We start from the raw sequence: 27562 nt of genomic DNA on the forward strand, positions 1-27562 counted from the left end.
GATAATAGCACACAGTCATGCCAAAGTAAAGGAGGTCAGCTGGGAGTTTAACCTCTTTTTAAACAAACTTTCAATCAGTCGTACTGTTTTGACCCCAACTTCATCCCACTTTCAGAAGTATCTGATTTACCACTTCTGAAGACTTCCATGAGTTCCGCAGAGTGAATTGAGTTGCTTCTAGGAATTCCCCACTGCCATCTTAGGATTTACCTTTTTTTTGGCCTGAGAAATCAAAAGATATCCTTAATATGAAATAAGTAATTTAAATAACACCATAATTATTATGGAAATTGAATGTATAATATAAAAACTCTTTACCCTCAATCTTAAGGTCTAGATGGTTTCACTGGCAAATTCTACCAAACATTTAAAGGAGAATTTACACCAATTCCATGTAATTTCTTCCAGAAAACAGAAGAGAAGAAATACTTTCCAATTCATTTTATGAATCTAGTATGACTTTGATACCTAAACCATACAAAGACTATACAAAGAAGAAAACAACAAACCAATATATCTCATGAATATGAAAGTAAAAATTATTAATACAATCCTGTCAAAAGTATTAAGAAATATATAAAAGGAATTATACACCATAACCAAATGGGATTTATTAGAGGAATGTAAGGCTGTTTCAGTATTTGAAAGTCAATCAGCGTAATCCAGCTAATCAATAGACTAAGGAAGAAAAAATGTATAGGATCTTATCAATCGATACAGAAAAAATATTTGACAAAATCACCAATTCATGAAGAGCTCTCAGAAAAATAGAAACAGATATCAACTTGGTAAAAATTTAAGAACATTTAACTAATATTGTATATTATAATTGATGGTAAAAGACTGAATGCTTTCCCCCTAAGGTACAGAATAAGGCAAGGGTGTCTATCTCACTACTCTTACTCATAGAAGAAGAAAAATAAAACTGTCTTTGTTTGCAGATGACATTTTTGTCTACATAGAAAATCCCAAGAAATCTACAAGATAACTTCTAAAACTAAAAAGTGAGTTTGGCAAGGTCCTGGATACAAAATAAAAATACAGAAATCAATTGTATTTCTCTTACTAGTGATGAGCACATAGATAACAAAATTTAAAAATACAATGTCATTAATAATCATTCACAAAAGTTAAATACTAAGGGTAAATCTAAGAGAACATGTATAGGACTTGTACACCTAATACTGCAATGTGCTAATGAAAGAAAAACCCTAATAAAATACCTGTAATACATTTACCCAAGGAGATGAAAGATCTCTACAATGAAAACTATAAAACACGGATGAAAGAAATTGAAGAAGACACAAATAAATGGAACAATATTCTGCATTCATAGATTGGAAAAAGTAATACTAAAATGTTGATACTACCCAAAGTGATCTACAGATTCAGTGTAATCTCTATAAAAATCTCAATGACATTCTTCATAGAAATAGAAAAAACAATCCTAAAATTTGTATGGAACCATAAAAGACCCCAAATAACTTAAACAATCTTGATCAAAAAGACCAAATCTGGAGGCATTATACTACCTGACTTCAAAATATGCTACAGAGCTGTAGTAAACAAAACAGAATGGTAATGGCATAAAAACAGACAAGTTGTCCAATGGAACAGAATATAGAGCTCTGAAATAAGTTCATATATTTACAGCCAACTGATTTTTTTACAAAGGTGTCAAGAACACAGGGGGAAAAGATAGTCTCTTCAATAGATATCCACATGAAGAAGAATGAAATTAGACCTCTATTTCATGCCATATAGAACAATCAACTAAAAATAGATTACAGATTAAAATGTAAGAAATTTTACATCCAGAAGAATCATAGGAGAAAAGCTCTATGACATTTGTCTGGGAAATGATTATTTTACACATGACCCCAAAAGCACAGAAAAATATGGACAAATGGGATTACATCAAACTAAAATGCTTCTGTACAACAAAGGAAACAATCAACAGAGTGAAGATATAACCTACAGAATGGGAGAAAGTATTTGCAAGCTATGCCTCTGCCATGGGGTTAATATCCAAAATACATGACAAATTAAACTGAATAGCAAGAAAAAAATTACCTGATTAAAAATGGGCAAAGGACCCAAATAGACATTTCTTAAAAGATATACAATGGCTAAAAGATATGTGAAAAAATGCTCAACATCAGTAATTATCAGGGAAATGCAACCTAAACCACAATGAGATATCATCTCACACCTGTTAGGATGGCTATTAAAAAGACAAATACAACAAGTATTGGCAAGGATGCAGAGAAAAGGGAACCCTTGCACCCTGTTGGCGAGAATGTAAATTGGTATAGCTGCTATGAAAAACAGTATAGGGGTTCCTCAAGATATTAAAAATAGAGGTATCAGCCGGGCATGGTGGCTTATGCTTGTAATCCCAGCACTTTGGGATGCCGAGGGGGGTGGAGCACCTGAGGTCAGGAGTTCGAGACCAGCCTGGCCAACATGGCAAAACCCCGTCTCTACTAAAGATACAAAAATTAGCCAGGTGTGGTGGCGCATGCCTGTAATCCCAGCTACTCAGGAGGCTGAGACAGGAGAATCACTTGAACCTGGGAGGCAGAGGTTGCAGTGAGTCAAGATTGTGTCACTGCACACCATGCACACCAGCCTGGGCAACAGAGTGAGACTCTGTCTCAAAAAACAAACAAACAAAAAGATATGATATGATCCAGCAGTCTCACTATTGGATATATATCCAAAGGAGATGAAATCAAGATGTCGAAGAGATACCTGCACTTCCATGTTTGTTGCAGTATTTTCACAATAGCCAAGGTATGCAAACAACTAAGTGTCCATCAGTGAATGAATGGATAAAGAAAACGGTATATATACACAATATAATACTATTCAGCCATGAAAAATGAAGGAAATCCTATTATTCATGACAATGTGGATTAACGTGGAAGACAGTATTTTAAGTGATGTAAGTTAGGCACAGGAAGGCAAATACCACATAATCTCACTCATATGTAGATGCTGAAAAAGTTGATCTCATAGAAAAAGAGAGTAGAAAGGCAGTTGCCAGGGGTTAGAGTGGTTGAGGAGGGGAGTTGGGGACATGTTGGTGGAAGGATTCAAAATTTCAGTTAGGTAAGAGGAATAAGTTTAGCAGATCTATTGTGCAACAGTGTCATTGTACTTAATAACAATATATTATTGAAAAATGCTGAGACTGAATGTTAAGTATTATCACCGCAAAAATGATAACTCTGTGAGATAATGGATATGTTAATTAGTTTGATTCGTCATTCCACAATGTATAGATACTTTAAAACATCATATTGTACATGATAAATACATACAATTTTATCTGTTGGTGTTTTGTTGTTATTGAGATGAAGGCTCACTTTGTTGCCCAGGCTGGAGTGCAGTGGCGGGATCTCTGCTCACTGCAACCTCTGCCTCCCAGGTTCAAGCGATTCTCCTACCTCTGCCTCCCGAGTAGCTGGGATTACAGGCATGTACCACTATGCCCGGCTAATTTTTGTATTTTTATTAGAGATGGGGTTTCACCATGTTGGACAGGCTGGTCTTGAACTCCTGACCTCAAGTGATCTGCCTGCCTGGGCCTTCCAAAGTGCTGGGATCATGGGTATGTATCTGTTGATTTTTAAAAGATATTTTAAAAGAATAGAGTGGGAGGAATCAGCTTACTTAATATCAAGACTTACTGTATGGCTGCAGTAATGAGAGCAGTGGTATTGGCAGAGGAATAAACAAATGAGATCAACGGGAGAAAATATTTGAAAATGACCTAACAAAGGAATAGTATCTCTATTAAGAACTCTTAAATATCAACAATTAAAAATCAAACAATCTAATTAGAAAATGAACAAAGGACGTGAATGGATATTTTACCCAAGAGAATTCACAGATGGCAAATAAGCACATAAAAATATGTTCAACACTACTGGCTATTAAGGAAATGCAAATTAAAACTGCAATAAGATATCGTTACCTACCTATCAGAATAACTTTCAAAAAGTTCACAACATGAAATACTGGCAAGGATGCAGAGAAAGAGTGTTGCTCTTATTTCGGTTCTGAGAATGTATAATGATATAGCCATTCTGGAAAATAGGCAGTTTCTTTTAAAAAATAAACATGCAACTACCATACAACTCAGCAATTGCACTCCTGGGCATTTTTCTCAGATAACTGAAGACTTAGGTTCACAATAAAACCTAAAACCCATACATGAATGTTTATACCAGTTTTACTCACAGTGGCCAAAAGGTGGAAACAACCCCAATGCCCTTTAGTGGGTGAATCGTTAAACAAATGGTGTTACATCTATACCAGGGACTGCTACACAGCAGTGAATGGAAATGAACCATTGATAAACACAACAATCTTGATGAATCTCCAGAGAATTACAATGAAGTTATAAAAATCCAATCTCCAAAACTTAAATACTGTATTTCACTTATGTAATATTCTTGAAATGACAGAAATTATAGAAATGGAGAATAGTAGTTGCTAGGTGCTAAGGAAGAGGATAGATGGGTGGGGAGGAGATGCAGCTTTATAAAAGGCAACTTGCAGGAGCCTTGTGATGATAGAAATGTTCTGTACATTACCTGTATTAATATCAATCTCCTAGTTGTATTCTTGTTGTAGAGTTTTGCAAGATGTTACCCTTGAGGGATCCAGGGGGTCTCTTATTATTTTTCTACAAATGCATGTGATTTACAATTATTATTATTATTATTATTTGAGATGGAGTCTCGCTCTGTTGCCCAGGCTTGAGTGCAGTGGCACAATCTTGGCTCACTGCAACGTCCGCCTCCAGGGCTCAAGCAGTTCTCCCACCTCCACCTCCTAAGTAGCTGGGATTACAGGTGCACGCCACCATGCCCGGCTAATTTTTTGCATTTTTAGTAGAGACTGGGTCTCACCATGTTGGCCAGGCTGGTCTCGAACTCCTGACCTCAAGTGATCCACCTGTCTTGTCCTCCCAAAGTGCTGGGATTACAGGCATGAGCCACTGTGCCCAGCTGATTTACAATTATTTTAAGTAGAAGATTTAATTTAATTAAAAAAAAAAACAAAAAAACTAGAAATGCCAGGCAAAATGGGACATGCATTTAAAACACCACCACCACCACCACTAAAGTTGAATCTACAAGAAATTAAGGGAAATCCACAGGGCCAAAAAGCAAAGAGTAAACTGAATGCCAAACTAGTAAGTGCATAACTGATTCTGTGCCTGCCCTGGTGATGGAGATGGGATTTGATCGTCGCAAAAACTCAGGCTGTTGAGTTTCAATTCTTTCACAATCACAAAAGATCAAGTCTTTAGTGTATGTGAGTTCACACCGTGGGAACTGCAACCCTAAGATAAAGGCAAGACCCTTGAGGTTCAGACACTTAAACAGAAGGACTAGGGGAAAAACGTCCACACACCAGCATAGGGAATTTAAATATCTTAGTCTTAATTCCATATGAAAAAAAAAATCCACGTTGGAACAATGAACCTGTTCTCCCAAAATTTGGAATTGCGTATATATTGGCCTATACGTATTATATATATTGCATTGAATACATATATCCTATATGATTGTGGAAACATTTACTTGGGAAATTAATATGGAAAGTGATCTTGTAGCCTGTGATATCCTTGAGGTTATAGCAGCAGTGAAAGATCTGAGAGTCAGGCCACCAACCGGCTGCATAGGATTCCTGTCAATAGAGCCATGCTAATTGACAAACTTGCAATCCTAAAACTGGTAACACACAAGGAAATACTTGGGAGGAGTAAGCACCAGGAGGCAAAACATTGATGATATACGAGAGAAAAGCCATACAGTTATCTATATTGATGCAAAAGTAGCACTTGATAAAATGAATACTTATTCTTAATTGAAAAATATCAGCAAACTAGGAATAAAGGTATACACTCTTAATGTACAGTAGATAATCTTGATAGTAAAATGTTACCACATTCTCCCTAACATTAGGTGAGAGATAAGAATGCCCACTGTCATTGTTTGTATTCATTATTGTATTTGAGGTCCTAGTCAGTGTAGTAAGGCTAGAAAAAAAAATGAAATAGAAGGATAACTCTCATTATTCAGAGACTACTAAATTGTGCAGATAGAAAAATCCAAGGTACTTGTACATCAAATAATAAAACTAATAAAATAATTCAATAAAGATTACTGAAAACAAATTAATGCACAAATGACTGTGCTCTTACACGGTACCAAAAACTAAGTAGAAAGTAAAATTTCAAAAGGCACTACTAGCAAAATATATGGTATGTTGTAATAAATTCAATAAAAAATGTGTAAGACTTTTATGGAAGATTTAGAAGCTTACCTAAATAAAAGGAGAGATACAATATGTTCATAGATAGGAAATCTCAACATCATAAACATGCCAGTTTTTCCCTTTGTTAATCTATTAGCATAATTTCAATTCTAAGCATCATATAGGAGTGCAAAGAAATGAAAATAATTTTGAAAAAGAACAAAATAAGGGACTTGCACAGACAATTAAAATGTTTCTTTTAACTATACTAATGGCATAGGCAGGAATAGCAAGTGTGGCAAAATTGAGAGCCCAGAAACAGATATACGCATATGTGGAAGTTTGGTACATATTGAAAGTGGCCCTGTAAATCAGTGCAGGAAAGAGGGGTATTCAATACATGGTGCTCAGATATGATTATCAATAGATATTAGAACATATCAATTCATGTAAAGAATAAATTCCAAGTGCATTAATCGCTACTTGTAAAAAGCAATGTCTGGAAACATTTATAAAGAAATACAGAAGATTATCTTTGTGATTTCTAGATAGTAAAATATTCCCTAAGATACAAAAAGTTTGAGTTACAAAGGAAAATATAGATAAATTCAAGCACAATAAAAATGTACATCTGTATCACAAAAATATAAACCTAAAGAAAAGACAAGCCATAGAGTGGGAGAAAATCTTGACAATGAATATAACTAATAAAGGACTAGTATTTGAAATATTAAGTAACTTCTACTTACCAATAAAATAGAAGCAAAAAGAGCCTAGTAGAAAAGTGAGCAAAGAATATGAACAGGAAATTCACAGAAGATGAATCTGCATAGTAAAAAACAAATGAAAATAATAATTTCACTGACAAAAACCTGCAAAAGCATATGAAATGAGATTGGGTGTGGTGGCTTACACTTGTAATCCCAGCACTTTGGGAGGCTGCGATGGGTGAATCACTTGAGGTCAGGAGTTTGAGACCAGCATGATGAAACCCCTTTTCTAAAAAATACAAAAATTAACCCGACGTGGTAGCACATGCCTGTAATCCCAGATACTCGGAAAGCAGAAATACAAGAATCACTTGAGCCCAGGAGGTTGCAGTGAGCTGAGATTGCACCACTGCACCCCAGCCTGGGTGAGACAGCAAGACTCTGTCTACCCCAAAAAGAAAAAGAATATGAAATGACATATTTCACATTCTTCATATTGGGAAAAAATTAAAAAGTTTTAAAATGTGAAATTAAAATTTGATGTACTCTTAGCAAGATTTTAATAAATTTAAGAATAAAATACCTATGACCTAGATGTATAAAAATAGGAACCTTCCTGTACTGGTAATGAGGGTGAAAATTGGTATGCCCATGTTAGAGAGCAATTTGTCAATATCTGGTAATAGTGATGCTGTAAACACCTGGAACAGAACAACCCTGCTCAAGTATATATCCCAGAGAAATGTGTAAATATGCCTAACATGGTGATATAAGATTGCTCATTGCAGAACTGTGGGTGCAGTTTAAAATTTGAAACCAACTTCCAAATGAAGATTTGGAATAATCTTCATCAACATTTAGGAAAATTGATCAATGAAGAATAAAGAGAATTGATAAATAAATTTGGTATATTTATAACTGGGATTCCTACAGATCTCTAAAAGTGAATGAATTATAGAGTTACATCTGTTAACATGGATAGTCTCAAAAACAGTTTTCAGAGAAAGAAAAAAAACTGCAGAAGTTTTTTTTGTACATTATGATTCCATTTACTCAGTTACCTCTCCTATTTCTGATGTAGGATTTGCTTAACTTTTTCATTTCTTAGGACTAATATAGCATTCTTTAGTCTATTTCTACACAAACCTTAGCCTACATTCTGAAATTTGCTTTTAGGCCTGAGAATCTCCAAATTTGCCTGGTCCCTGAGCTCATCTAATTTAAACAGGTATCTAAGGGTAGAAAACATCCTAAATCAAATATGTATATATGTATTTGTGCATATGTGTGCATATATTGAGAGAATAATAGGTTCTGTGGTATTTCAGAAGTAAGATAAATGCATGTCATTGCATGTGCTCTCCCAGCTTGGTTCCTGGCATAGGATCAGGCCTGTGGCACATCCACTTTTTCCATGTCTAAGAAACAGGGACAGTAACACCACTTTTTGGCTATAATGAAATTAGTTTAATTCAAAAGCATGGTAGCAGGTTCTTTAATAATTCACTCATTCTTGCTCCCCACATTTTAAGCAGCTGCAAACCTTAATCATTCCTGACCCATTCCCATGTTAAGAACTTTCACTGTCGTTTTGGAAGTACTTTCCCTTGGAATGCTTATCAGGTCTCTTTATCCTTGAACTGCCTTGGAGACTTATTAAGTCTTCATAAATATTGAATACTTGTGGTCAGTTTTTCTTGGAAGAGGAATATGGAGGTGATTACATATAAAACCAAGCTGAAAGCCATCCCAAAGCTTTAGAAAGCATTTCAGTGCCTTCTCTTTTATCAGTGTGCTTCTTCAAATTCATGATTTAGGGCATTCATGATTTAGGAAAATAGCAAATATAGCTATTTTGCTTATATATTTCTTGTGGATAAAGTTATTTCAGAATTTGATTACTTTAAATAGTCAGTTCTTTTGCATTGCAAACCATATGCCAGCCAGAATGTCTCTTTCTCTTGCAGAAGTGTGTAACTTGATATTCTAGTTAAGTGCCAATCATGGGAAACACAGGTTTAAGTTAAATACTATTTTAAAAATTAATATATTTTTATTCTTCAAAACACATACTTCTCAGGCTTTATGACACCAGTATTTGAGTCAATATATCATCAAATGAATATAATAAATTGTAGTGCTATGAACTCCAGGGAAATTTTATTAATGTTTTTAATATATCCTCATGTGGAATCAACATATGTTTTTTATATATTCATAAATTTATGACTTCAAAACTCTTCAATACAGGGTGTTATGAATGTTGTAATGGATAGAAAATACATAATTGTGAAATGATGCTCTTGAATTTTCAAATACTCTTGATAACCATTAGCTCTTGCATATACTAATTACAATGAAATTTAAAACTTGTAAGTAATATTTCTGCAGCTTAGTTGCTTTGGCCCAAAGGAATTATTCCAGAATAAGCTGGCAGGTTCCTGCTTGGGGAATTAGGATTCCAATGTCCTTAACTTTAAAATAACTTGCATTTCATTTTATGCCTGTTTCATGAAGTAGTCATTCGTTTTCATACTAAATTGTAACCAAAGCAAGCCACATCAATAGAGGCCAGTCACTGAGTTTACTATGTATTAGGTTGGACAAAGTAAAATAGATTGTTAAAAATGGTCACCAGGTGGTTGGGTTTTAAAAAAAAACCTTGCTACTGACTTATAAAGGAAATAGAGAAGTAATCTCCCTGAATCTTTATATCCATATCCTGGTAGATAGTAGGATCACCGTAAGACATTGTTGAAGGAAGACTGAGTCTAAAATGGTGCATTATGTTTTGAAAATTCATGACATAAAATGCTCTCTTTTTCATATCACCATGCTGCAATTGTAGTGGGATTTGTAGTAGAGTTGTACATACTTTTTAGGTTTATATTTTAAGGCTCAACACTCAAGATGCAAATTAGTGACTCCTGGAAACTCAGCTTACAATTAGGACACAGCAGGTGGCAATGGAGTTTAGGCCGTTGCTATACACATGGTCTACACTGAAGGCCTGAGACACAGCCATAAGATACCTTTGATATATTCTTTCCTTACCTTTTAGTTTTAAGTTTCTTTTTACAAGAACAGTTTTTAATATAAATAGCTAAAATTAAGCAACTACTAAAAATGCATCTAAAAATTATTTCTGAAAATGTTTAAAGAAAATGCCATTTTTATTAAGTTTCAACAATTTTTGTATTCCAGTATTCCCATCAATTCAAATATATTTTTTTAACCTGTGACTCTCTAATTTGCTTGTTCCTTTGAAATTAGCATTAAATGCTTTATAGAGGTGCAAGTCAGCATGGTACAAAAAGCTTTTTGGTTATCACTTCACTAATCTATTAGCAACTTCCCTCAACTGGGGCTTTTCCAAAATAAGAGAGTAATTTCAATTACTTCTTCACTTTTCCTATTATTTATTTTCTTCTTTTGTTCATACATAAAAAGCAAAATGAAGTAGGCCATGTAAGTGAATGACCTTTTCCATAGGCGTAGCTGTTGTTTCCCAGTAGAATGGAGTCATTTTCTCCTTGACCAAGAGAAAGACTTCTCCACACCAATATATTTTTTTCTACCAGCCTCCCAGTTTGGTGCTGCTTGAATGATTAAAATTTGATGTACTCTTAGCAAGATTTTAATAAATTTAAGAATAAAATACCTATGACAAAATTTTAAAAACAGAAATATGCAGTGCTGCAAAATATTAAGACACAGCCAACCCATTGTGATAATCTGGGAAGATGTTCTGAACCACAAATCACGAAAGCACATCTACCTAAATATGATTTAACTACAAGTTAGGTAATGCTTTTGGAGGCAGCTATAATGCTGTTCTTTTCACTCCAAAATGTCCTTCTCCCAAAGCCTTCTAAATCTAATTAGAGATTATACCACCTCAAAAACACAAGATGAGAGGAGACAATGGGTACAAGTTGCAGTTGGAACAGAAAGTTTAAGGTGAAGGTAGTATGAAATGGAAATGGAGGAGGGAGAGTTTGAGAAAAACTGCAAAGGAAAAAGTGTGGAAGTTAATATTAAAAGTTCACCGGACACAGTAAAATAGAAAATAACCACTACAGAAAATTAAAACCAGTAGTGTGGAGGAATATCTATAGAAGATTTCTTATAAGCACAAGAAAAGGTCAATGAAATGAGATATATATATATATATATATATGAGGAAATCATAGATGGATTAATGAAGAAATAATAGATGCAGAGAGAGGGAGCTCCAACCTCACAATTATAGGCATTTATGGAACAAGAGCAGTAATCAAAATCATAATCTGAGAATAATCAGCAGCATTGTAAATAAAGACCTTGAGTATTCCATTCAAAAAGGCTCACCATTTTCAGTAAAGACTGATGAAACACACGACTGGATACATCCTGATTATAACTTAACTTTTATATCAAATACTAACACAACAAAACAAGAGTACTATAACCTTTCAGGCAGAAACATAAAACACACAAGCAAAGGAATAATCATATTTCTCCTCTGCAAGTCTAAATGTCAAGGGTCAATGAAGTGTGTTTACAGCTTTGAGAAAAAAGGATCATGTAAGAAGTAATACCATATCATGCAGCATTGCCTTTCCTGTATGAAAGGCAAAGATTTAATCATATGCCAGCCATACATCCAACTAATTAAATAATATTTAGCCAGCCAAGAGTTAAAAACTCATACATGAAAAAATTCATATTATGAAAGGACTGGGATTTGTTTTAAAATACTTCTAAATATGTATTGTATGTATGGACAAAAATGAAAACCTAAAGATGTTTACCAAATAAATTTTATATTATATAAAAAAGAATGGACTTAGAAATCCCACTTCTAGGTATTTACCCGAGAAATGAAAAGCTTTGTTAGCATAAAACCTCCATGTGAATGTTTATAGCATTTTTTCATACTTACCCAAAACTAAAAACAACTCAAATATTACCTGGTGAGTGAATAAACAGTTGTACATTTGTGCAATAGAATACCACTCAGCAATTAAAAAAGTGCAAACTAGATACCTGCAACCACAAGAATGATTTTCAAATATATTATGCTAAAAAGAGCCAGTCTCAAAAAGCTACATATGGTGCGATTCCATTTATATAACATTTTGGAAAAGACAAATTATAGGGACAAAACCAACCAGTGGTTGCCAGGAGCTGAGGGTGGGGGAAGAGGCTGACTATACAGGGGCAACCTGAGGGCATTTTTGGGGTGATGGAACTGTTCCAAATATTCCTTGTGGTAGTAGTTACACAATTGTATGGGTTTGTCAAAACTCTTAAAATTGTATACATACCAAATAGAATTTTAATATATGTCAGTTTTTAAGTAGGGAAAAAGAGAAGCAATGTAATCACAAAAGGTAATATTGGCATAGCAATGTGAACATACTTAAACACTGAACCACACACTTAAAAGTGGTTAGGATGGTAAGTTTTATGTTATGTGTATTTTGTCACAATTTTAAAAGTTTTAAATTTACAGCTACAAAAATAATGTTTGTATAATGGACTGTGATGTAATCATTAAAATAATTTTTCCAAAGAATTATCAATGAAATGAGAAAATGCTTATAATATTAGATTAAAACAAATACTAGGATGAATTAACAGTATGATTTTCAATCCTGTAAATGGCAGAAACAATGGAGGGTTAAATGACAAAAGAATAAAGTTCTTGGTGATAGGATTTTGAGTGACTACCTCTATACTTCCTGGCACATTACTGGTTTCCACTTATTTCTTTTGTAATCAAGAAAAATGGAAGCATCAGAAGGTATATGCAGTGAGTTTAACATTGCTGACTCTATCAATCATTTCATATAGGCTCATATTTAAATCATAGTGGCAAAAAATGACCTCCTATCCACTTTAAAATTATTTTGTTCCCATATAAATAAATATTTTAGTAACAATTGAAATAGTATCTATTGACTTTTAATTCAAAATGATTATTTAAGCCTGTGTTTAGCTTTCCTGGCTCCAAATTTGCCATTGAATTCACCAGGAAAACATAAAGGGAAAAAATATGTAACTCCATTGAAAAATTGGGAAAAGTGCCATGAATAGATTAGATATCTTTAAGGAGTTTATGTAAAATATAGGCGGACAAGCACTGGACTAAGAGAAGTACCTGTTGGATGGAATTCCAGTCTCCCAAAGGAAAACTGCCTGGAAAGTGAGTGGCTGGGTCCCAGAGCTAGTGGCTGTGGGGGAAGATAGGTTATGTGGTGGTCATCCCTGGAAAATTCTCAAACTTACCAGTATTAGCATCCCAAGAATGCTGTTCCAACATGACTTTGTATAATCCCATTTGGTAAGGTCAATGATTGAAATAAAGTAGGCTGGGTACAGTAGCTCACACCTGTAATCCCCCCACTTTGAGAGGCTGGGGTGGGTGGATCACTTGAGGCCAGGAGTTCGAAACCAGCCTAGCCAACATGGTGTAACCCCGTCTCTACTAAAAATACAAAAATTAGCCAGGTATGGGGGTGTGCGCATGCAATCCCAGCTACTCTGGAGGCTGAGGCTGGAGAATTGCTTGAACCTGGGAGACGGAGGTTGCAGTGAGCTGAGATCAAGCCATTGCACTTCAGCCTGGGAGACAGAATAAGACTCTGTCTCAGAAAAAAAAAAAAAAAAGGAAGCATTACTTCAAGCAAATTTCTAACAGACACTGTTGTACTAATTAAAGGAAGACAGTGAGTGCCCTGCTAACTTGAGTTGCTTCAGTAAGGGAAGAGAAATGTCCTAGTGGAAACATGCTACACAAATGCTTCTGCATGTAGCTTTTTCCTTTTCATTATAGAAAAGAATACACATATTCACACATGAGACACACACATATTGTACATTAATTGTAATGGTTATATGGGCCGTTGGGTAAGAATTGCATGTGAGTACTACTATTACCTAAAGAATTCATTCTTTATTTCATGTGACACTTCCACAAGACTTCTTGGCCCCCAATCCTTGAAAATTAGTTTCTTAGAATTAAACTTTGAATCTTTGGGGTAATGTGCACTAGTGAAAGTTTTACAGGGAACCAATGCCTTGTATTTGATTTTTTTTTTTTTTTTAAATGCTGCCTCTTCTATGAAATCATGATTTCTTCTTTCTTTTTTCCTTCAGGAATTGTGAAGGGCAGAACATTCGGTACAGGACATGCAGCAATCATGTAAGTCCTAAAATAAAAATATTTTATCCAATACAATATGTTCTTGTTTTAAGTTACAATGTTCCAATGTGTACTCTAAAACGAATGGTCTCTTAATACCCTTTGTGGAAAATTTAATTTCTTTAATTTCTTTAAAATAAATTTCTAAAATTTATTTCTTTAATTGACAACAGATTATGTATATCAAATATCTTCCATTTATACTACCTTTTTAGGCCATATCACATTCATGATCTAATTTGTTAAGTATTTAATAATTTCTGAAGTCATAGAAACAATACATAATATCTGCTTTTATGTTCATTATCTTACCTGACCTTCGCACTGTCTCTAGGCAGGCAAGGTCCGGTTATTTCTCTTTTGCAAGTGAGAGGACTGAGGCTGAGCAAGGTAAAATTATTTTTTGAAGGTCACATAGGAAGAGTAGACTTACTTGAACTAGTCTGTTGCTATTTCTACCTCAGTGTCAAGGAATACTGTAGGTGACTCATCAGCAAATCACACAGAAATATACAAAACCCTACTCTTATTTTACATCAGTCAACACTAAAAATAAAAATTCAAATATCTTACTTTAGAAATTTGAAAATAAAGCTCATGCCTGTAATCCTAGCACTTTGGGAGGCCAAGGCAGGCAGATCACTTTAGGTTAAAAGTTCGAGACCAACCTGGCCAATATGGTGAAACCCCGTCTCTACTAAAAATACAAACTTAGCTGGGCTTGGTGGTGCGTGCTTGTAATCCTAGCTACTTGGGAGGCTGAGGCAGGAGAATTGCTTGAACCTGGGAGGTGGAGGTTGCAGTGAGCCGAGATCACACCACTGCACTCCAGCCTGGGCAACAGAGTGAGACTCTGTCTCAAAAAAAAAAAAAAAAAAAAAAAAAAAAATTGAAAATAAACAATAAACACCAGAAAGAATCCATTCTATTTTCCATTCAAAGCATTTCCTGGTTATCAGTAAGAGGCTAACTAGAGGTACTTGGCACTTACCTCCTCATACACAAAAAGACCAAAACAACAAATAAACAACTACAATTAGACTAGAGTATCTGAGGGAGAGCACTGCAGTATAGCAAGGGAATGGCAGAATCCCTGTGGCAAACAGTAACTCAGGATGGCAGCATAGAGAGGAGGGTGAAGTACTCTGCCTCTACTACCCCATCTCCTCTGTCAGGTAAGCAGGGAGCCCCCAGCAGCCCCTGTTACCAGTACAGATACAGGTAGTCCTTGCTACAGGTGAATGTGGCAGTCCTCACAGGCCCTTGGGGGAGCTGTCTGGAGTTCCCACAGCGGCATTGTTTCACAGTAGGAGCTCACATTGTACACTGCCCACCTCCCATGACCCCGGCTGTTATGGCACAGTGACACCTTGAAACTGGAGCCACTGCTAGAGTGTGCTCTACTCTGGGGAACAGTAACCACTGATCTTTCCATCCCTGAGACTCCACTGTCATTCTTACATGCTCACACAGATGACTGTAGCACCACAACCCTAGCTGTTTAGAACCTAGGCCCAGTGAAATGGTGATGACCCTTGCATCCAAGTCCACATGACACCCTTCCCTGCAAGGAACAGGTGATCCTGCACAGTTGTGCATGTACCTCCAGCTTAAAAACCAGCCTGGTGGCCCTTTCTGTGGCAAAGCTGCACCACTACTGCCCTAAACTCCTGCAGTCTAGGCCATTGAGGCACTCAGAGATATTACTACATGGATTATACCTGATGAAGCTGTATGGAGACCCAACTACTGTGTCCACCCAGAACCAATGTGAATTCACACTACTCAACTGACACCATAGGACACATCTGTAGGAAAAAGTCTTTCCTTATAAAAGCTACTCTGTAAAATTGGAAGCAGAAACGGATTCAGCAGATGCACAGATATCAAAGTAGATGCACAAGGCTAGGTGTGGTGGCTCATGCCTGTAATCCCAGCACATTGGGAGGCTGTGGCGGGCAGATAACTTGAAGTCAGGAGTTTAAGACCAGCCTATCCAACATGGTGAAACCCTATCTCTACAAAAAATACAAAAATCAGCTGGATGTGGTGGCACACACTTGTAATCCCAGCTACTTGGGAGGTGAGGCAGGAGAATCTCTTGAACCTGAGAAGCAGAGGTTTCAGTGAGCTAAGATCACACCACTGCTCTCCAGCCTGGGTGACAGAGCCAGATTCCATCTCAAACAAACAAGCAAAAAACAAAACAAAGTAGATACACAAGAAACTTGAGAAAGCAAAGAAACATGACACCTTCAAATGAATGTTATTCTCCAGTAGTAAACCCCAAAGAAAAGGAAACTTACAAAATGTCTTAAAAAGAAATCAAAGTAGTGATTTTAGGGAAACTTGCGAGATACAGAAGAATACAGATAAAAAATGTAATGAAATCATTTGAATTTACAATAGCTACATTTATAATAGCTACAAAAAGTAATATACTCAGGAGTAAATTTAACTAAGAAGGTAAAAAATCTGTACATTAAAAATTATAAAACATTAATGGCCAGGCGTGGTGGCTCACGTCTGTAATCCCTGCACTTTGGGAGGCTGAGGTGGGTGGATCACGAGGTCAGGAATTCGAGACCAGCCTGGCCAACATAGTGAAACTCTGTCTCTACTAAAAATACAAAAAAATTAGCTGGGCGTGGTGGCAGGCACCTGTAATCCCAGCTACTTGGGAAGCTGAGGCAGGAGAGTCACTTGAACCCAAGAGGTGGGGGTTGCAGTGAGTTGAGATTGCGCCATTGCACTCCAGCCTGGGTGACAGTGCGAGACTCCATCTCAATATATAAATAAATAAACTACACAAAACATTAATGAAAGAAATTAAAGAGGATGCAAAAAGAGGTGTTCATGGATTGGAAAAATTCACATTGTTAAAATGTCCTTACTATCCAAAGTGATACACAGATTTAATACAATCCCTGTTAAAATTCCGCGCGGTGGCTCACGCCTGTAATCCCAGCACTTTGGGAGGCCGAGGCGGGCGGATCACGAGGTCAGGAGATCGAGACCATCCTGGCTAACACGGTGAAACCCTGTCTCTACTAAAAAAAAATACAAAAAATTAGCCGGGTGTGGTGGTGGGCACCTGTAGTCCCAGCTACTCGGGAGGCTGAGGCGGGAGAATGGCGTGAACCCGGGAGGCGGAGCTTGCAGTGAGCCGAGACTGCGCCACTGCACTCCAGCCTGGGTGACAGAGCGAGACTCCATCTCCAAAAAAAAAAAAAAAAAAACCAAAAAAAAAACCCAAAAAAAATTCCAGTGACATTCTTCACAGAAAAAAAAAAATCCTAAAACTTGTATAGAATCACAAAAAGACTCTGAACACCCAAAGCAATCTTGATTAAAAACAAACAAACACAAAAATCAAAACTGGAGGCATACCACTACCTGACATGAGAAAGTGATAGTAACTAAAACAGCATGGCATTGGTGTAAAAATACACACAGATCAATGGCACAGAATAGAGAGTCCAGAAATAATTCCACATATCTACAGCCAACTGATTTTCAATAAGGGTGCCAAGAATACACACTGGGGAAAGGACAGTGTCTTCAATAAATGGTGTGGGTAAAATTGGATATCTATATGCAGAAGAATAAAACTGGACCCCTATCTCTCACCGTGTACAAAATCCAACTAAAAATGAAGTGAAGATGTACATGTAAGACTTGAAAATATGAAACTGATAGACAAAAACAGAGGAAATGCTTCATGACATTGGACTAGGTAAGGATTTTTAAAATATGATCTCAAAAGCACAGACAATAAAAACAAAAATAGACAAATGGGATTATATTAAACTAAAAAGCTCATGTACATCAAAGGACACAATCAAGAGTAAAGAGACAACCTATAGAATGGGGGAAAATATTTGCAAACTAGACAGCTGGACAAGGAAAGAATATCTAGAATATATAAGGAATTCAAACAACTCAGTAGCAAAAAAACCCAGAACAAATAATTTGATTTAAAAATGGCAAAAGGCCTTAATGAACATTTCTCAAAAGAAGACATAAATACCAACCCAGGTGTATGGAAAAATGCTTAACATCACTAATCATCAGAGAAATACAAATCAAAACCACTATATCACCTCATTCCACTTAAAATGATTATTATCACAAAGACAAAAGACACAAGTGTTTCCAAGGATGTGGAGAAAAGGGAACCCTTATATGCTATTAGTGGGGATGTAAATTAGTTCATCGTTTGTGGAAAATAGTATGGAGTTCCTCAAAATATTAAAAATAGAACTACCATATGATCCAGAATCCTATTACTGGGTATATATTCAGAGGAAATGAAATCAGTATATCACAGAGACATCCTCACTCACATGTTTATTCTAGCACTATTCAATGGAATCAACTTAAGTGTCCAACAATGAATGAATGGAGAAAGCAAATGTGGTATATATACACAATGAAATACTATGCAGCCATAAAAACAAGGAGATGTTGTCATTTGTGACATGGATGAATCTAGGAGATATTATGTTAAGTGAAATAATCCAGGCAGAGAAAGACAAATACCACATAATCTCATTCATATGTGGAATCCAAAAAAAAAAACCTTGATATCATGAAAGTAGGCAATAGAACAGTGGTTACCAGAGACTGGGGAGGGCCGGGGGCAGGTAGAGATTGGGAGAGGTTGGTCAAAAAAGTTACAGCTAGGAAGGAAGGATGATTTTTGGTGTCCTATTGCACAGTAGAGTAACTATAGTAAACAGTAAGACATTGTATATCTCAATTTAGCCAGAAGAGAGGATCTTCAGTGTTCCTACCACAAAGAAATGATAAATTTTTGAGGTGGTAAACATGCTAATTACCCTAATTTGTTCATTATATAATGTATACATGTACTGAAATATCAAGTTGTACCCCATAAATATGTGCAATTTGTGGAGCCCTAAGGAGTTGAAAGAAAACTGAAAAATGAGCTTAGCTGGCAGAAACAGAAGTAGGGGGTAGAGAGGAACAAATGTTCTGAGAAATAGGGTCAACTGCAAATGGCTCACTAGCACCCAAGCATCCTGTTACAAGCATCCCAATCAAAGCCCACCTGCACCTAGCATCCTGTCTGCAAACATTAAGCCCAAGTAACACGACCTAAAAAACTCCCCTCCAGTCCCTGCCTCTTTGCAGACAGCAGACAGCCTTCCCTCTGCTGTATTGCCCATTGCTCGCTGGCAGTGTATCTCCCCTTTTCTTTAAATAAATCTGCCTTTCCAGACTTATTACTGTCTTGGTAAATTCTTTTACTGACTATGTGTTGACCCCAGGCAGTCACTAACCATGACATTTTATATGTTTATTAAAAATTTTAAAAACATTTCCCTCATTGGTGGTATGGACCCAAATAAAAATGACAGGAATTAAAAGGAAATTCTGAGAATCTGAAGATCTCATTTAAATGAGATTGATTGATTTATTTTTAGCCACTTTTCTAATTGGCTGTAACTAATTTATTTTAAAAGATCAATTACTGGGGCTTTGTCTCTCTTTCTTCTTTCTCTGTCCCAAGTCAGTGTGAGATATCGGTCCTGGCTAAGGGTTTCTAATCTACGGATCAAGCTTTTTCTTGGTGGGTAGGCCCCCAAGTTCTGTGGGAGTAGAAAGCTGGCAGTCTTTAGCAACACCTTTTGACTGAGAGCTCAAGCCGTATTTGCAGTCCGTTTCTATCAACGATCAAGCTGACATTTCTATCTGTATCTCTCCACTGGTTCCGAACTTGAATGGGAAAAAATGGATGCTTATTTACTGGGGCACTCAAACTCAAATATCACTTAGCCAGAAGTAACCAGATTTTTATCAAATGAGTCCTCGGAGGGATTTTGGAGCACTACACAAATGGCTTCACATCTCTGGTGATTTGAATTGAGTCACGCTTGATGTTGAGTGACACACCTGCTTGTGAATGCTGAATTAACTGAACTGGAAGTCCAGGTGGGGCATGTAGGAGGGAGAGATAGAGACCTGAACACAAAGGCAAGCATGTCAGTGCCAACGTAGTCTAGCCTTCCTTTTAAACAGGCATGTGGGTGCATTAGCAACCTCAGAGTTTTATCCATGAGGCTTTTAGATCTACCACCTTTTTCATGGGTGCATTAGTTGTTTTTATTGCTGCAGTAACATATTACTATAAACATAGTGGCTTAAAACAAGACAAATGTAGTACCTTATGGTTCTGACAGCCAGAAGTCTGACACAGGTCTTACTGGGCTAAAATTAACATATAGGCAGGGCTATATCATTCTGGAGGCCTAGGGAAAAATTAATTTCCTTTTTTTCCCAGCTTCTAGAGGCTACCCATATTCCTTGGCTTGTGATTCCTTCTTCAGTCTTCAAAGCCAGCAACATTACGTTTGTTTGAACATTTCTCCTTTTCTTTTTTTTTCTTTTTCTTTTTCTTTTTTTCTTTTTTTTTTTTTGAGACTGAGTCTTGCTCTGTCGCCCAGGCTGGAGTGTGGTGGCAAGATCTCGGCTCTTAATTCTTGTAAACATTTACCAGAAATAGCGACACAGGTGTATTGGAGAGTTTCGACTCATGAATGTCACTGCAACCTCTGCCTCCTAGGTTCAAGCGATTCTCCTGCCTCAGCCTCCTGAGCAGCTGGGATTACAGATGCTAACTACCATGCCCAGCTAGTTTTTGTATTTTTAGTAGAGACAGGGTTTCACCATGTCGGCCAGGCTGGTCTCGAATTCCTGACCTCAAGTGATCCACCTGCTTCGGCCTCCCAAAGTGCTGGAATTATAGGCATGAGCCACCGCACCCGGCCCGAACATTTTTTCTGCAGTCATGTCTTCCTGTGACCACAGTTGGGCATTGTTGTCCCACCTGGATAATCCTAGATAATTTCTTTGTCTCAAGGTCTCTAACTTTAGTTATATGTGCAAAGATCCTTTTGCCATGTAAGGTAACACAGTGACAGATTCCAGGGGTTAGGTCATGGATATCTTGTGGGCCAAGGTGCTGCCCACAAGATATTTTGCCCACCACTTTATTTCTGCCTTCATTTTATTATGTACCCAGTAGTCATTCAGGAGCAGGTTGTTCAGTTTCCATGTAGTTGAGCGGTTTTGATTGAGTTTCTTAGTCCTGAGTTCTAGTTTGATTGCACTGTGGTCTGAGAGACAGTTTGTTATAATTTCTGTTCTTGTACATTTGCTGAGGAGTGCTTTACTTCCAATTACGTGGTCAATTTTGGAGTAAGTACGATGTGGTGCTGAGAAGAATGTATATTCTGTTGATTTGGGGTGGAGAGTTCTATAGATGTCTATTAGGTCTGCTTGCTGCAGAGATGAGTTCAATTCCTGGATATCCTTGTTAACCTTCTGTCTCGTTGATCTGTCTAATGTTGACAGTGGAGTGTTGAAGTCTCCCATTATTATTGTATGGGAGTCTAAGTCTCTTTGTAAGTCTCTAAGGACTTGCTTGATGAATCTGGGTGCTCCTGTATTGGGTGCATATAGATTTAGGATAGTTAGCTCTTCCTGTTGAATTGATCCCTTTACCATTATGTAATGGCCTTCTTTGTCTCTTTTGATCTTTGATGGTTTAAAGTCTGTTTTATCAGAGACTAGTATTGCAACCCCCGCTTTTTTTTGTTCTCCATTTGCTTGGTAAATCTTCCTCCATCCCTTTATTTTGAGCCTATGTATGTCTCTGCGTGTGAGATGGGTCTCCTGAATACAGCAGACTGATGGGCCTTGACTCTTTATCCAGTTTGCCAGTCTGTGTCTTTTAATTGGAGCATTTAGTCCATTTACATTTAAGGTTAAGATTGTTATGTGTGAACTTGATCCTGCCATTATGATATTAACTGGTTATTTTGCTCGTTAGTTGATGCAATTTCTTCCTAGCCTCGATGGTCTTTACATTTTGGCATGTTTTTGCAATGGCTGGTACCGGTTGTTCCTTTCCACGTTGAGTGCTTCCTTCAGGGTCTCTTGTAAAGCAGGCCTAGTGGTGACAAAATCTCTAAGCATTTGCTTATCTGTAAAGGATTTTATTTCTCCTTCACTTATGAAACTTAGTTTGGCTGGATATGAAATTCTGGGTTTAAAATAAGATACAACATACCAGAATCTCTGGGACACATTTAAAGCAGTGTGTAGAGGGAAATTTATAGCACTAAATGCCCACGAGAGAAAGCAGGAAAGATCTAAAATTGACACTCTAACATCGCAATTAAAAGAACTAGAGAAGCAAGAGCAAACACATTCGAAAGCTAGCAGAAGGCAAGAAATAACTAAGATCAGAGGAGAACTGAAGGAGATAGACACACAAAAAAACCTCCAAAAAATCAATGAATCCAGGAGTTGGTTTTTTGAAAAGATCAACAAAATTGACAGACCACTAGCAAGACTAATAAAGAAGAAAAGAGAGAAGAATCAAATCGACGCAATTAAAAATGATAAAGGGGATATCACCACCGACCCCACAGAAATACAAACTATCATCAGAGAATACTATAAACACCTCTCTACGCAAATAAACTGGAAAATCTAGAAGAAATGGATAATTTCCTGGACACTTACACTCTTCCAAGACTAAACCAAGAAGAAGTTGAATCCCTGAATAGACCAATAGCAGGCTCTGAAATTGAGGCAATAATTAATAGCCTACCAACCAAAAAAAGTCCAGGACCAGATGGATTCACAGCTGAATTCTACCAGAGGTACAAGGAGGAGTTGGTACCATTCCTTCTGAAACTATTCCAATCAATAGAAAAAGAGGGAATCCTCCCTAACTCATTTTATGAGGCCAACATCATCCTGATACCAAAGCCTGGCAGACACACAACAAAAAAAGAGAATTTTAGACCAATATCCCTGATGAACATCGATGCAAAAATCCTCAATAAAATACTGGCAAACCGGATTCAGCAACACATCAACAAGCTTATCCACCATGATCAAGTGGGCTTCATCCCTGGGATGCAAGGCTGGTTCAACATTCGCAAATCAATAATCCACATAATCCAGCATATAAACAGAACCAAAGACAAGAACCACATGATTATCTCAATAGATGCAGAAAAGGCTTTTGACAAAATTCAACAGCCCTTCATGCTAAAAACGCTCAATAAATTCGGTATTGATGGAACATACCTCAAAATAATAAGAGCTATTTATGACAAACCCACAGCCAATATCATACTGAATGGGTAAAAACTGGAAAAATTCCCTTTGAAAACTGGCACAAGACAGGGATGCCCTCTCTCACCACTCCTATTCAACATAGTGTTGGAAGTTCTGGCTAGGGCAATCAGGCAAGAGAAAGAAATCAAGGGTATTCAGTTAGGAAAAGAAGAAATCAAATTGTCCCTGTTTGCAGATGACATGATTGTATATTTAGAAAACCCCATTGTCTCAGCCCAAAATCTCCTTAAGCTGATAAGAAACTTCAGCAAAGTCTCAGGATACAAAATTAATGTGCAAAAATCACAAGCATTCTTATACACCAGTAACAGACAAACAGAGAGCCCAAATCAGGAATGAACTTCCATTCACAATTGCTTCAAAGAGAATAAAATACCTAGGAATCCAACTTACAAGGGATGTAAAGGACCTCTTCAAGGAGAACTACAAACCACTGCTCAGTGAAATAAAAGAAGACACAAACAAATGGAAGAACATACCATGCTCATGGAGAGGAAGAATCAATATCGTGAAAATGGCCATACTGCCCAAGGTAATTTATAGATTCAATGCCATCCCCATCAAGCTACCAACGAGTTTCTTCACAGAATTGGAAAAAACTGCTTTAAAATTCATATGGAACCAAAAAAGAGCCCGCATCTCCAAGACAATCCTAAGACAAAAGAACAAAGCTGGAGGCATCACGCTACCTGACTTCAAACTATACTACAAGGCTACAGTAACCAAAACAGCATGGTACTGGTACCAAAACAGAGATATAGACCAATGGAACAGAACAGAGTCCTCAGAAAAAATACCACACATCTACAGACATCTGATCTTTGACAAACCTGAGAGAAACAAGAAATGGGGAAAGGATTCCCTATTTAATAAATGGTGCTGGGAAAATTGGCTAGCCATAAGTAGAAAGCTGAAACTGGATCCTTTCCTTACTCCTTATACGAAAATTAATTCAAGATGGATTAGAGACTTAAATGTTAGACCTAATACCATAAAAATCCTAGAGGAAAACCTAGGTAGTACCATTCAGGACATAGGCATGGGCAAAGACTTCATGTCTAAAACACCAAAAGCAACAGCAGCAAAAGCCAAAATTGACAAATGGGATCTCATTAAACTAAAGAGCTTCTGCACAGCAAAAGAAACTACCATCAGAGTGAACAGGCAACCTACAGAATGGGAGAAGATTTTTGCAATCTACTCATCTGACAAAGGGCTAATATCCAGAACCTACAAAGAACTCAAGCAAATTTACAAGAAAAAAACAAACAACCCCATCAAAAAGTGGGCAAAGGATATGAACAGACATTTCTCAAAAGAAGACATTCACACAGCCAACAGACACATGAAAAAATGCTCATCATCACTGGCCATCAGAGAAATGCAAATCAAAACCACAATGAGATACCATCTCACACCAGTTAGAATGGCGATCATTAAAAAGTCAGGAAACAACAGGTGCTGGAGAGGATGTGGAGAAATAGGAACACTTTTACACTGTTGGTGGGATTGTAAACTTGTTCAACCATTATGGAAAACAGTATGGCGATTCCTCAAGGATCTAGAACTAGATGTACCATATGACCCAGCCATCCCATTACTGGGTATATACTCAAAGGATTATAAATTATGCTACTATAAAGACACATGCACACGTATGTTTATTGCAGCACTATTCACAATAGCAAAGACTTGGAATCAACCTAAATGTCCATCAGTGACAGATTGGATTAAGAAAATGTGGCGCATATACACCATGGAATACTATGCAGCCATAAAAAAGGATGAGTTTGTGTCCTTTGTAGGGACATGGATGCAGCTGGAAACCATCATTCTTAGCAAACTATCACAAGAACAGAAAACCAAACACTGCATGTTCTCACTCATAGGTGGGAACTGAACAATGAGATCACTTGGACTCAGGAAGGGGAACATCACACACCGGGGCCTATCATGGGGAGGGGGGAGGGGGGAGGGATTGCATTGGGAGTTGTACCTGATGTAAATGACGAGTTGATGGGTGCAGCACACCAACATGGCACAAGTATACATATGTAACAAACCTGCACGTTATGCACATGTACCCTACAACTTAAAGTATAATAATAATAAATAAATTTAAAAAATTAAAAAAAAAAAAAAGATATTTTGCCCACCACAATGGGATAGCTAAAGTTTTCTTTGGTCTGACAATTTCCTTGTAGTCTTTCAAGAACAAATTTCAAAATAGTATGATTTCCAGCAATAATTTGTGAAACTATTTAGAACATTCATTTTAAACCCCAGATCAAGGTGTTACATTTTGGGATCTCATTCTAGAGTTTCTCTCTGTGTGTATCACTCTGCTGTAGCTAATTCCAAAAAGGAACCTATTATCAACACAAGTATTAGAGTATTATGCTGCACAGTACAGACATAAAATGTAATCTACTAAAATTAGTGCACATTAGGTGCAATGGTTAGTACTTTGGTGTACTTGAGTGAAGATATAATGCCCCTGAAGCTCTGTGGGCCTTGGGGGTTACCTGTGGTCTCTAATTTATGGTCCCTCTGGGAGAATGCAGCAGAAATCTTTCTAGGCTGGTAAGAAATAGGTGCTTGGGGTAGGGTAGGAAGGAGGTGGAGAAGCAAATGATGCCCTTTCTAGTTCTCAGAGTTGGAATCCTTAGAGAGTCCTAAGAGAGGTTTCATAAGAATATAGCATCAGTTGCTACGCTTGTCATTGCAAACTCAGAATTTCCAACAAAATTCCTTATTTGCGAAATAAAGGAAAGTTGTGGCAGTGGAAGTGTCCAGAGCATCACTTTGTCTCCATGTGCCACAGTATCTGTAGCTGTGCATGCCCAAACTGTGTTGCAAACCAGAGATACATAAATGCAGCCCCAGCTTCAGTATTGATAGTCTATAAGAGTCCATTCCTATACAGGAGAGATTATACAAGTATATTCCTGAATATACTATGGAAACATTGCAAACATGTTGAGTGCCATAACTGGATGTAACCACAATGAACTTGGAGTATGCATATGGTTACATCTTTTTTTTCCATATAATTATTTGAGCTGCTTCCTGCTTTATTAACTGAGGGCTCAAAACATCCACCTCACCATCATCCACTCTAAAGAGCAGGAGTGGGGACCACTCTGTAACCCACCCCACCTCAAGTGGAGAGAGGACCAAGTTCTGATGAGCATACCCCTGCTGTTACTTCTCACTGCCTTCTCACTGCCATTCAATGCCTTACTGAAGACTGGCTACACTAGTTCAGTGGTTAGTGGATTTCATTTTACCTGGAAATGGGGATGGTCATTCACTCTTTTGAAGGAAGTTGCCTTTAGTGATTCTAAGATGAGGAGCTCTTTTGAGGGAGACTTGCCCCCTGATTCAAACATGCCTACATCTATACGTCCAGTACCGTAAAAGCCCTGTATTAAGGGATGGCAGGGTCTTTTCAGTCCCATCCAAGAGATGTCATCATCAATGGCCAAACTCAGTCTCTATCGGAGAAGTCTGCTATATGGAGAAGGAGGTGTTTCTGTCAGTGAGCCTTGGAGATCTAACAGTGTATCATATTCCAGAGATTGCTAAAAGTTCTGTTTCTCCATGGGAATGTTTGAAGGCTCAGACTCTCAGCCTTAGGACCATGGGCTATTGTCTATATGTGTTGACTTCCTCATACTTAACCCAAATAATAATAATAGCTCATACTTATTAAGTACTTCCTGAATGCTAGGCATTATTCTAAGTGCCATTTCATGAATAAATTAATGTAATCCTCACACTAACCCTGGGAAGTAAGTGCTGTTTTTATTTCCACATTTACAGAGGAGATTTAAATAACCTGCCCAAGGTCACAGAACTGAATTTAACCTCAGACAGTCAGGTTTCAGAAAGTGCACTCCTAACCACTCTACTACACTATACATGGGTATGGAAAGGCTGTAAGCTTTGTCAGATAATAAAATGATGCTGCAGACAGCAGTAGCTAAAGCATGGTAGCTTTTAGTAACACATGAGCACAAGAATTGCTGTGGTATTGGAGGGACATTATACTTCCAGACACCATTGTAGAAAATCTAACTCTGGAACAGTAGGGCAGACCTTTTACATAATCTTAGTTGGCAAGGGCCAGAGATCAGGGAAAAGCAGGGAATTAACTGAAAGAGACACAACTGAAGGGAGTCAGAGAAAGGAAATCCTCCATGGC

At 37.2% G+C, this 27562-nt stretch overlaps 1 protein-coding gene across 6 annotated transcripts in view; it reads left to right on the plus strand.

The window, feature by feature from the left end:
* ADAMTSL3 (ADAMTS like 3) overlaps positions 1-27562 on the plus strand; it is a 414992-nt gene that overhangs the window by 143474 nt on the left and 243956 nt on the right. For all 6 annotated transcript variants that reach the window (XM_050796105.1, XM_050796106.1, XM_050796108.1 and 3 more), the window contains exon 5: positions 14130-14175. In XM_050796105.1, the coding sequence (XP_050652062.1) occupies positions 14130-14175 (46 nt within the window). The remainder of the gene's footprint in view (positions 1-14129; positions 14176-27562) is intronic.

This window comes from Macaca thibetana, chromosome 7 (assembly GCF_024542745.1).
Source record: "Macaca thibetana thibetana isolate TM-01 chromosome 7, ASM2454274v1, whole genome shotgun sequence".
NCBI classification, from domain to species: Eukaryota; Metazoa; Chordata; class Mammalia; order Primates; family Cercopithecidae; genus Macaca; species Macaca thibetana.